General features: G+C 42.1%; 1 protein-coding gene across 2 annotated transcripts in view; it reads left to right on the forward strand.

Annotated features, from left to right (window-relative positions):
• The window catches only part of LOC135112768 (paired box protein Pax-1-like), a 98999-nt gene that overhangs the window by 25742 nt on the left and 60757 nt on the right, over positions 1 to 12500 (forward strand). The window contains exon 1 of one of the 2 annotated variants that reach the window (XM_064027558.1): positions 6252 to 6973. The exons of the other annotated variant lie outside the window; for it this stretch is intronic. Within the exon in view, the coding sequence (XP_063883628.1) occupies positions 6895 to 6973 (79 nt within the window). The 5' untranslated portion in view covers positions 6252 to 6894. Of the gene's footprint in view, positions 1 to 6251; positions 6974 to 12500 lie in introns of those variants that run through there. 2 annotated transcript variants of the gene reach the window in all.

Below are 12500 nucleotides of genomic sequence, written 5' to 3' on the forward strand. Positions count from 1 at the left end.
ATGACGGTGATGATAATAAACTAAATCTCCAGCTGCAGTTGTTATTCTCGCTGCAGTAAAGAAGGCTGAAATATAAAGTAGTTAAAGTAAGTGATGGTGTATTTGAATATTCATGCTTGTGAAATGAAAGATGTAGCTGTGTGTGTGTGTGTGTGTGTGTGTGTGTGTGTGTGTGTGTGTGTGTGTGTGTGTGTGTGTTTATAAGAAGGAAAGAGGCTGCGTCTATGCACACACGACAGGCTGATTAGTTATATAGACAGACAGACAGACAAATAGATAGACAGATAGACAGACAGACAGACAGATAAATAGATAGACAGATAGACAGACAGACAGACAGATAGACAGGTAGAGAAACAAATAGACAGACAGATAGATAGTTAGATAGACAGATGGATAGTTAGGTGCTTAATGAAAAGTTCTAATTCTTTGATGGTGATGGTAATGGTGGTTCTAGTAACTGGTGATGGTGATGGTAATAGTGACGGGGTGAGTGTAGCATCACCAGCACCACCACATCACCAGTCACCTCCTTTCCTTTAGTCCACGTGTACACCTCATTAATGTAGTGGTGATGATAGTGGTGCTAATAATAGTGATGGTAATGATAACTAGAACACATCACCACCACTTGACCACACACCTCACCCATTACCCCATTAAAATAGTAATGATCGTGATAGTACTAACGATGATGGCAATAATGGTGATGATAATGATGACTAGCACTACCACATCACCACCATCAGACCACCACCACCACATCACCACCACCTCCCCTCTTCCCACCCCAACAAACAAACCACACATACTCAAACACCAAAACAACTCGAGGAAAAGAAAATACACCACGACACTCGCTTCCAATCCTGCAGGGGAAAGGCAGAGGCGGGCGGGGCGCGACCAGTAAGGGCGGCGCCGCGGGAAGCCTCTGGTCGTGTCCGCTGCGGAGAGACAGGAGACGGTAGATGTGGCGTGAAATGGACTTATATATTAACACACGTGCGTGACAATTAAGGGAGGGAGGGCCAGCCAGCAGCAAGCCAGCCAGCCACTCACCAGCCAGGGCTTGCACCGAGACCCTGACACCCTTTTGTCTTCTACTGTCCCCCTCCTTTCTTCACTAACTCCTCCTCTCTCTCTCTCTCTCTCTCTCTCTCTCTCTCTCTCTCTCTCTCTCTCTCTCTCTCTCTCTCTCTCTCTCTCTCTCTCATTACAATTTTTCTTTCTTTCTTCTTCACTTCGTCTATCGTTAATTCTTCTGTCACTAATTTTGCCATTAACTCCTTTTCTCTCCTTCTTTCGCTATAATTCTCTCTTCTTTTTTTTTTTTTTTGCAATTGTTCTTTAACTTCTTACCTTGTACTGTTCTCCTCCTTCATCACTTCTTCTTCCTTCTCTCTCTTTCACTGTAACTATATCACTAATTCCTCTGTCACGAACTTCATCACTAATTCTTCTTCCCTTTCCTTCCTTCACTATTAACTGGCACTGTGATGTTTGCAATGTCCTCTACCTCCTTCACAAACTCCTTCCTTCACTTACTCTTGCTCCTCTTTCCTTCACAACTTCTCTTCCTTCTTTATACCTCTATCTCCTTCACTGACTCCTCCCTCCTTCTTTCACCACAATTCATCTTCTTTTTTCTAATAACGCTGCAATGCTCATCACCATGCACTTCACATCTGCATCAGAACCCCCAGCCCTTCACCGCCATACACCGCCAACAACTCCACACCGCAACCACCGCCGCCATCACCGCCGCAGTCACACCGCCGCCGCCATCACCGCTTTCGCTACACCACTCACTCACCGCCGCCTGCTCCCGTCAACACTCACTCGTCACTCGTCACTTCTGGTCTTGTCTTCAACCTCGCGACTTGTGGATTAGTTGGAAGTTTAAAGACAGGCACTGCTATGATGTATTGCTTTGTATAGTGATCAGTGTGCTGGAAATGTTTGGGTGAAAGGTTGTAATTGGTGCGTCTCGTATTGGGAATCATGAAAGTGAAATATAGAGGTGTATAACAAATCTTTCCTCAGAGTTGCCGCGGAGTCTGTGGAGTTTTGTTTAGTGTGTCTGTGTTGGGAAGAGTGTGCGATTGTGTGTGGTTGTCTTGTTGTTGTTGTTGTTGTTATTATTTGCAGGGGCTAAGGGTGTGAATGTTGTGTGTGTGTGTTGTGTGCATGAGCTTGTGGTGGTTTGTCTGGACTGCCCCGTGTGTGGAATTGCCGGCTTGGTATAGAGATAGATAGGTTATTGTTGCTGTTGTTGTTGTTGTTGTTGTTAGTATCATTATTGTTGTTGTTGTTGCTGTTGTTTTTGTTGTTGTTGTTGTTGTTGTTGTTGTTGTTGTTGTTGTGAGTGGGTGCTGTAACAATTCCATGCGATTTAACAAGTAAGCGAGTGAGCGAGTGAACAAGTGAGCGAGTGAGTGAGTGTTATGATAATTCTGTGGTAAATAGATGAGTGAAGCAGTGAACGAGTGAGTGTTGTGACCTCTAACACCACCACCACCACCACCACCACCACCACAGCCATGTCATACCCACACTGTTATTTCACCCAGTCCCTGCTTTCCTCGCCTCTTTTTTTACGCCGTGGTTCTGGTCGAGGGTGGCAAAAAATTAGGGAAAAAAAAAAAAAGAGCCGCTGAAGGTGCCAGTCTCTCCTCATAACACTGCTCCATAACACGCCCTGCTCCTTTTCAGACTTGCTTCCCTCTCACTGGTAGACTTAAGAATTCCTACTTTTTCCTCTCTCTGTCTGTCTCTCTGTCTCTTTCTCCTATATTCCGTCTACTTCCGTAATGCAAGAATTTATCAGTGTCTTTCCCCTATCTTGACCTTTCGGCTGGCATGGTCGTTCTTCATTAACCTTCCTAGCATTGTAAAGACTGTTTGCAAAGAGACACAGGAGAGAAGAGAAGGGAAACAGAAGACTAATTTTCTCTTTTTTAAGTTACTGAAATATTTACGAGAGCTTAGTACAAATATAGCGTCTAAAAAGTTAAAGGTATTGAAGAAAATTTGTTTGTTAGTGAAAGGGTTAACTCTCCTCGATAAACTTTAGAATATTCTTGTTTTTTTTTTTTTTCCTTTTTCCTTCCAGTGTTTATTTATCTTATTGATGCAAGAGTTCACAAGTTTGTTTACTCTTTCGTCCCTGTCATTGATAAACTTTAGAATATTCTTTTTTTCTTCTTTTTCTTCTTTCCTTCCATTATCTGTCTACCCTATCAATGCGAGAGTTCACTAGTTTCCTTACTCTTTCATCCTTGTCACTGATAAACTTTAGAATATTCCTCTTTTCTTTTTTCCGCTTACCTTTCTATCTACTTGACTAATGCAGGAATCAAGCAGCATCCTTACTCGTTCACTCCTTTCACTGATGAACTCTGGAACTCTGCCTTTTCCTTTGTCTTCTTTTCTTTCCCTCTATTTTGTCTATTTTGCTAATGCGAGACTTAATTAATATCTTCACCCTTTCATTCCTCCTTACCTTACACTATATTCTGTCCACCTTACTAATTAATGTAAGAGTTAATCAAGATTTTTCCTCTCTTAGCTAAATCTACCTCTTTTTTATTTTTCTAATCTTGCACGCCTGGTGTTTACAGTGGCGGCAGTGGTGGCGGCGGCGGCGGCGGTGGTGATTGTGAGAGTAGCGGTGGTGGTGACGGTGGTCGTGAAGATGGTGATGACGACAACTAAATGAAAAATCATCTCAGTTGTGTTAATTTCAAAGACTTTTATCCTCCGTAAAATACAAAATAAAAAATTTAAAAAAATGAGTATGAAATAGATACGAGTATATCAACCAGATTTCTGTAGTTAGAGGAAAAATAACACTCAGAAGAAAGTAAAGAAAAGGAAGAATTTTAAAAGTTTTCTCCCTCCATATAATACAAGATGGAAAAATGAATAAGAAATAGAGGTAAGAGTTTAAACAATAGATTTCCACGTTTAGAAGAAGAAAAGACACTTGGAAGAGAAGAAAGGAATTAGAGAGAATTTTCAGATTTTCTTCCTCCTTTAGATATAAAATAAAATAAAAAAAATAATGCATTCAGAAGAAATATACTAGGAAGAACAAAATTAAAATAAGAAAATAAAAAAAATGGAGTTTTCAGTACAAGTTATTGAGGCTAAGAGGAGAAACAAAGAAGACACACATATATATATCAGAAGAAAGATGTAGAGCTTGAAAAAAAAGTAAAAAAAAAAAAAAAAGAGAAAAGAAGAGAAAGAAAGAAGGAATTTTCAGAATCAGTTATTGAGGTTGAGAGAGAGAGAGAGAGAGAGAGAGAGAGAGAGAGAGAGAGAGAGAGAGAGAGAGAGAGAGAGAGAGAAGCGAACACACACATTAATTTTAAGCGTCGCGAGAGGAGATTTTACGGAAAGTTCGCGCGTTAACTGCTACATATAACTTAATTGTCACTTTAATTTACTCCCCTGCTACTCGTATACAGTTTCTTCACCGCACTGTCACCCGGTGTATACAAGCAGTAGTTATGGTGTTAGTAACTGATGCTGATTATGATTACTTGTTCTTCCCCTCTCGTCTGCGCCGCCTCTGCTTGACCTGTTCTCGTATCTCTTGCATGTTAGGTTACTGTTGAATTTGTTCTGGTATATATATATATATATATATATATATATATATATATATATATATATATATATATATATATATATATATATATATATATATATATATATATATATATATATATATATATATATATATAAAAAAGAAAGAACGAAAGAGAAACACGGGAAGAGGGAAAGAAAGAAAGAAAGAATTAAGAAAAGTGAAGGAAAAAAACAGTGAAAGAAAAAAAAACAAACAAAACACCTCACATATATATATATATATATATATATATATATATATATATATATATATATATATATATATATATATATATATATATATATATATATATATATATATATATATATATATATATATATATATATATATATATATATATATATATATATATATATATATATATATATATTATATATATATATATATATATATATATATATATATATATATATATATATATATATATATATATATATATATATATATATATATATATATATATATATATGTGAGGTGTTTTGTTTGTTTTTTTTTCTTTCACTGTTTTTTTCCTTCACTTTTCTTAATTCTTTCTTTCTTTCTTTCCCTCTTCCCGTGTTTCTCTTTCGTTCTTTCTTTTTTTTTCTCTCTCTATTCTTTCTTGTTCTTTCTTTCTCTCCTTTTCTTTCTTTTTTTGCTTTTATCCTTCCCTCCTTCATTCTTTCCTTCTTTCTTTACTTCCTTCCGTTCCTTCTTTTTTTTGTTATTTCTTTTGTTCATTCTTTCTTTCTTGCTTTCATTCTTTCTTTTATCTCTTTATTCCTTTCTTTCTTTCTGTGTTTCTCTTTGCATTTTTTTTCTCTATTCTTTCGTTCTCTCTCTCTTCCTTTTTCTTCTTTTTTCTTTTTTTCTTTCATTTTTCTTATGTTTCCCTGCTTCCTTCCTTGTTTATTTCCTTCCTTCCTTTCTTTCTTGACTTTCGAATTCAAAACAAAGGGAATTTTAAGACCAGGAAAATTGAAATAAGGTTGTAATGATGATGATGGTGTGATGGTGTCTTTTCATGGTTAATGGCCGATCAATACGTACTGGTGATGTGGTGTCGGTAATGGTGATGGTAAAAAATAGTGATGGTGGTGATTGTAGCGGTACTGGTGATGGCAGTAATGGAGATAATGGTAATGGAAACGAAAGTGGTGATGGTGATGGTGGTAATGATAAGAGTGGTGATGGTGGTGGTGGTGGTGGTGATAGTAGCGGTGGTGGTGATGGTAATGGCGGCGGTGATGGCGGTGGCAGTAATGGCGTACATTTTTCACCACCTCGAGGCGGACACACTAATGGAGGAGCCAATTTGCGGTGCTCAGGATGGTGATGCGGCGCCATATTTCCATCACTTCGATCTGTCAGTGTGTGTGTGTGTGTGTGTGTGTGTGTGTGTGTGTGTGTGTGTGTGTGTGTGTGTGTGTGTGTCAGCCGGCCCGCTCCCTAATTATTTCCTTTCCCAGCAAGTGTTTGGTGTGAGTGAGAGACAAACTGCCCCAGATAATTCAAGTGTGTCTGGCTGCTGCTGCTGCGGGGCGGCTGTACACTCTCTCTCTCTCTCTCTCTCTCTCTCTCCTTCTCATCGCTCCTCGGGACCGCCCGCGGGTTTCAATCGCCGCAGCTATGGGAGGAATGTTGAAGTAAAACATGAAGGAGAAAAAACGGGTTTGCGCCGTGTGTGTGTGTGTGTGTGTGTGTGTGTGTGTGTGTTTGTGTGTGTGTGCGCGTGGCGGCCCGCGGCAACTGCAGTGCGTTATTGGTGGTGTCGGGGCCGCGTTCCGCCTATACGGGGCCGCGTCACGCTCCCCCACGCTCCGCGGCCAACGATGTGTAGGGGTGGGCGGGGCCTGTGCTGCGTGGCCGCCAATCAGCGGGCGCCCACGGCCATCCCTCACCCCCATAGGCTCGCCCAATAATTGAAGTTAATTTTAGCGTGAGGGCGCGCAGCGCGATAGGCGAGGCGGGCGTGGGGGGGCGGGCCGCGGGGCAATAATTGTCAGGCGGGGCCGCCCACGCCAGGATGCGCTCTGCCAGGCGTGTCCGAGGAGGCACTGAAGCATACTCGAGTCGTGGCTCTCCCGCCGGCCGTGCCAGCCCCAGTGAAGTGCCTCTGACTGCCGTGCGTCACGCCGAGCGCCGCGCCGCGCCGCAGTGCCCAGTGTCTCAGTGAGGCGGTGACGGAAAGCCATTTTGTCGCAGCGTGAGTAGCGGCCAACCCGCGGGACCTACAGTGACGCCGCGACCCTCCCGCCATGGGTCCCATCAAGAGCGAGAAGTCCCTGGAGGTGCTGCCCTCGCTGCCCTACCCAGACCCTGCCCTCGCCGCCATGGGTAAGTACTGCCCCCAGCTCCTCGTGCCTGCCACCACCGCAGCTGTCACGACACCAGCAGCTGCCTCGCAAGGCCTTGCACTCCGCCTGTCGTCAGCAGGCTGGCGCCCGCCACTGGCCACCCGCTCGGCGACAAAGTATTTGTGTCCGCCGCGCCCCCCGCGTCACCGTGTGTGAGGACCGCACCTCTCGGCCTTGCCTCGCGTGTGGCGGTCCCTGCCACGGCTGTGACCACCAACACACACATACAATATCACCACCACTACCACACACCCCACACCGCGGCCCTGTGCCACTCACCGCAAGATGCTTTCCCCGTCGCCGCGGTGCCGCGGCGTGCCTGGCGGCGGCTGATAACACACCTGCCGCCCATGACTCATATTTCAGTTAGAATTCTGTTCCGACACACATGTAATTAGTGGCAATACTGGCATGACACTCAGCGGTGGCCCTCACGAGTGGCACTTTGCGGCCCTTCCTTGCCGCGGGGCGCAAGTGTCCACCAGCGCCCGGCGGCCGTGCCGGCGCCACGTGTGTCGCCACGGCCGCCACCGCCTCGGTTCCCTGCTGGGAGGACCATACACCTAAGCCTCACACCGTCACGCTGTTCAAACAATCACGCCAGGCACACAGTCACCCTGGCGGCGCCGCGGCCTGAATCACTCCCCGCCGAGCCCCGCCGCGCCCCGCCGGCCACCCACCCCGTCATGACACCCGTGCCCTACGTCACTGCCACACCTGCCGCGCCGCCTCCACCTCTCTCACTAGCGCAACATGACCCCAGGCTGGCGGCGCCGTGCATCACTCATTCACTCAGGCAGTCAGCCAGTCAATATTTCACCATCACTCATCCTGCATATCGTTATTGTTGTTGTTCTTGCTGTTGCCACCACCACGACAACTATTACAACTACTTTTGCTTCCAAATTAATAAAGTAGGCTATATGATAACCAACTAATTACATTTAACATGATAATAATAATAGTAGTAGTAATAATAATAATAATAATAATAATAATAATAATAATAATAGTGTAATTAAATGTTGTTTCAATTATGCTCTGTTAGAATTTAATTACCACCACCACCACCAACACCACCAGTAATACTATCACCACCACCATCACCGCTATAAATGAAGCTAAATTGTTATCAATTACAGCGAAATAATAATGATGATAATAATAATAATAATAATAATAATAATAATAATAATAATAATAATATTTTTATTATCATTAATTTCATTATTATTATTATTATTATTATTATTATTATTATTATTATTATTGTTACTGTTATTATCATTATCATCGTAATTTTTACAACAATTGTTTACTGAAAAGCCACGTTAATTTCCTTGTAATAAGTTCTCTTTGCGCGGAAGGTAAATCAGAAGCAGTACCAGTTTTAGTAGTAAAACTAATATGTTCATCTCAGCATCATTATTATTATTATTAGTATTATTATTATAATCATCACCATCGTTATCATTATCGGATGCGGAAGAAGCGGCGGCAAGGACGGCGGCGGCGGATGTGGTGGTGATGATGGTGGTGGTGGTGGTGGTGGTGGTGGTGGTGGTGGTGGCGATGATGTCTTATCTTCATCAGCGGAGCGGAGCGATGTCTTAAAAAATATGAATTAATTTTGGCGATGTACGTTTTTTTTTTCTTTTCCTCTTTCTTTTCCTTTTCTCTTCTTTGTATCTTTCTCTTCTCCTGACGCGCCACTGAGGACCAGCCTTTCTCATAATCAACTACAACTTTTAAAAACTTATTTTTCGTACTAGTCTCAAAAATACGTGCTTGTTTAGACGGCAAAGATAAAATTGTTATTCACATTCCCTTTTCTTGATGTCTACCTAAATAATTCATTACAGTAACCTCGCTGTTAACAAGAGACGACCATACCAGAAAAAGGGTTAAGGCTCCCTATTGCCTCAGCACTAAAAGCCTGATTACTGAGCCTATTGCTTTCTTCTACTGTTCTGTGTGTGTGTGTGTGTGTGTGTGTGTGTGTGTGTGTTAATGCCCGCTAATCACCATAACAGGATCGTGGTAATTACGTAATGGTCTAATTGCGTAGTTTTAGTTACCGAGTACAATTCGTTGTGTTAAATTAAACTGCCCATATTTTCTTTACTATTGTTAGTCTGTTGTTAAATATTTTTCCTTGTTTTTTATTCTCGTGTTGTGGTTATTAAGTTGTTTTGTGCGTGTGTGTGTGTATTTGTTTGTGTGTTTTGTTTTTCTCGCCTCTCGTATTGTTACTTTTACTCTTTTCCTCTTCTTACTTGTCTTCATTACCGCCGTTTCATTCCTATTCTTATTTTGTTTACCTTATTCTTTCTCTTCTCATCCTCTTTCTTGTCTCTCTTTTTTCGCCTCCTCGTCCTCCTCTTCACCTTCTTCTTTTCCACCAGGGTGAAAAAAACATTCTTCGCTTTATTATTATTATTATTATTATTATTATTATTATTATTATTATTATTATTATTATTAATATTACACGTAAAGAAGACGAAGACCCGCAATATAATTCCTTCTATATACAAGATTTCCTCATTTAATTACAAAATGTATGTGAGAGAGAGAGAGAGAGAGAGAGAGAGAGAGAGAGAGAGAGAGAGAGAGAGAGAGAGAGAGAGAGAGAGAGAGAGAGAAAGGAGATAAAGAGAGAGGTTTAAATGCAATTCTTTCTTTTTTCTTCTCGCTTTTTTTTCTTTTCTTATTCCCTCGGAGTTTATAGTGATACAAGAAAGCGTGATAATTATTCCTCACCTTGTACTTTTCATCACGCGCAATTTGCCTAATTACACTTCACATTTGTGCGAGTGAGCGCCAATAAACTCATGGTAAAATCTCGTCTTTTCCTTATATATCTTCTCATTCTTATTCTTATTCGTATTTTCATTCTTAGTTCTCTTCCTCTTCCTCTGTTTGTTTGTAAGCTTGTCATCCTTTCCCTTTCTTCGATAGTTACACGCATCCTTAAACGCTGTTCTCTCACCAGTACGGTTTTCAAAGGCCACAGAGATGATTAGTGGGGTTCTTAAGGGTAATCTTCCCGCTGATGATGTAGATTGATTATGAAACTCTAAATATAGCCATGAAAAATACTTATGAAAATGGTAGTTACTGCTACTACAATCTTTTTAAAGTGATACAACGGTTGGTCTTATCAGGACTCGCCACAGCGGATCAACCTTCCCCAATGCATTCTGTCTTCTGCGCCTTCCTCAGTCACACCCATTACAAGCACGTCTTTCACTGCATCCATAAACCTCCGCTAAGTCTTCCTCTCTTTCTCCTGCCGGGTAGATCCATCGCCAGCATCCGCCTCCATATATATTCCTCCTTGTCTCTCCTCTTGACACGCCCACACCACCTCAGTCTCGCCCATTACAAGAATGTCCTCTTTCATTGCATCCATAAACCTTCTCTCAGGTGTTCCTTTCCCCCTGCCAGGTAAAATACATCTCCAACATTCTTCTCTTGACACGCCCACACCACCTCAGCCTCGTCCATTACAACCATGTCTTCTTTCACTGCATCCATAAACCTTCTCTCAGGTCTCCCTCTTTCTCTCCCTCTCTCTCTTTCTCTCTCCTGCCAGGTAGATCCATCTCCACCCCTCACCTGTCCACGGATTAATGAGTACTAATTGACGTGTTCAGCGGTGACGGTCAAGGTGCCGCCGCCCACACGTCAGGAGTGTCACTGGGATGACACTCTTGGGTGGCACCTGATGTCTGTCGCCTTGTTGTGGGGTCCTTTTGGTTTGGCCTGAGGTTTTAATCTTCGGTGATCTGGTGTTAATTTTTGGTCTAATTTTTATTGAGATCTGAAGTTTTGCGTGTTTGGTTTTAGTGAATTATAGTGTTTTCAGAAGTGTTTTCAGGAGTGTTTTCAGGAGTGTTTTCAGGAGTGTTTTCAGGAGTGTTTTCGTGATGCTAGCAGCAGTTTGATAAGTTCTCTATACCTTCAATAGTCTCTAGTGCAAGTTATCGAGGTTTTCAAGATTCTAGTGGTGGGATGATAAGTTTTCTATATCTTTAACATGCTTTGTCGTAAGTTATCAAAGTTTCCAGGGATGTTTTCGTAATTGTAGTGATTGTTTGATAAGTTTTCTACACCTTGAACGGATTCCATACTAGAAAAAACATAAGAACCTGCGACTAATAATTTTTGTGGCCTTTGAAAATATCGAGAAGTTATTAATAATATCATCTACTTACTCTATGCTGTTTGCTCTAGTACGCAGGATTATTAGTGATTTGAAGCTTGAGTGATGTAGTGAACTGGTTAAGTACAGAAGTGTGCGTGACTTGCTCCAGCATTAAAGACTCTGCATAACATTAATCGCTGATGTCACACACAGGAACAATAACTAACAGTAATCAACAACAACACTGACTGATTCTCAAACCTGCGTGACTCAAAACTCGTAGAACTGGCGTTCCACAATCACCCTTTCCTTTTTTTTTTTTTTTTTTTCATGTAGGAAGGACACTGGCCAAGGGCAACAAAAATCCAATAAAAAAAAATGCCCACTGAAATGCCAGTCCCATAAAAGGGTCAAAGCAATAGTCAAAAATTGATGAATAAGTGTCTTGAAATCTCCCTCTTGAAGGAATTCAAGTCATAGGAAGGTGGAAATACAGAAGCAGGCAGGGAGTTCCAGAGTTTACCAGAGAAAGGGATGAATGATTGAGATTACTGGTTAACTCTTGCGTTAGAGAGGTGGACAGAATAGGTGTGAAAGAAAGAAGAAAGTCTTGTGCAGCGAGGCCGCGTGAGGAGGGGAGGCATGCAGTTAGCAAGATCAGAAGAGCAGTTAGCATGAAAATAGCGGTAGAAGACAGCTAGAGATGCAACATTGCGGCGGTGAGAGAGAGAGGCTGAAGACAGTCAGTTAGAGGAGAGGAGTTGATGAGACGAAAATTTTTTGATTCCACCCTGTCTAGAAGAGCAGTATGAGTGGAACCCCCCAGACATGTGAAGCATACTCCATACATGAACGGATAAGGCCCTTGTACAGAGTTAGCAGCTAGGGGGGGGTGAGAAAAACTGGCGGAGACGTCTCAGAACGTTTAACTTTATAGAAGTTGTTTTAGCTAGAGATGAGATGTGAAGTTTCCAGTTCAGATTATAAGTAAAGGACAGACCGAGGATGTTCAGTGTAGAAGAGGGGGACAGTTGAGTGTCATTGAAGAAGAGGGGATAGTTGTCTGGAAGGTTGTGTCGAGTTGATAGATGGAGGAATTGAGTTTTTGAGGCATTGAACAATACCAAGTTTGCTCTGGCCCAGTTTGCTGGCTAATCAACAAAAACCGCTTGAGCCGTAATCGGGGTTTCACGGTCACGTTTGGACTGGTGAGGTAGTTTTGGGGAGACGTGGGGACCAATTCTACACTTTTCGTAAACTATTCAACCAAAACGGTCCCCATGTTGGTAAACGCCCGAACAAATTGAAGAGTTTCGGTTGGGTAGTGTACGAAGACCGTGGCGCTGGCACAGACTGA

This window comes from Scylla paramamosain, chromosome 24, assembly GCF_035594125.1.
Source record: "Scylla paramamosain isolate STU-SP2022 chromosome 24, ASM3559412v1, whole genome shotgun sequence".
NCBI lineage: Eukaryota > Metazoa > Arthropoda > Malacostraca > Decapoda > Portunidae > Scylla > Scylla paramamosain.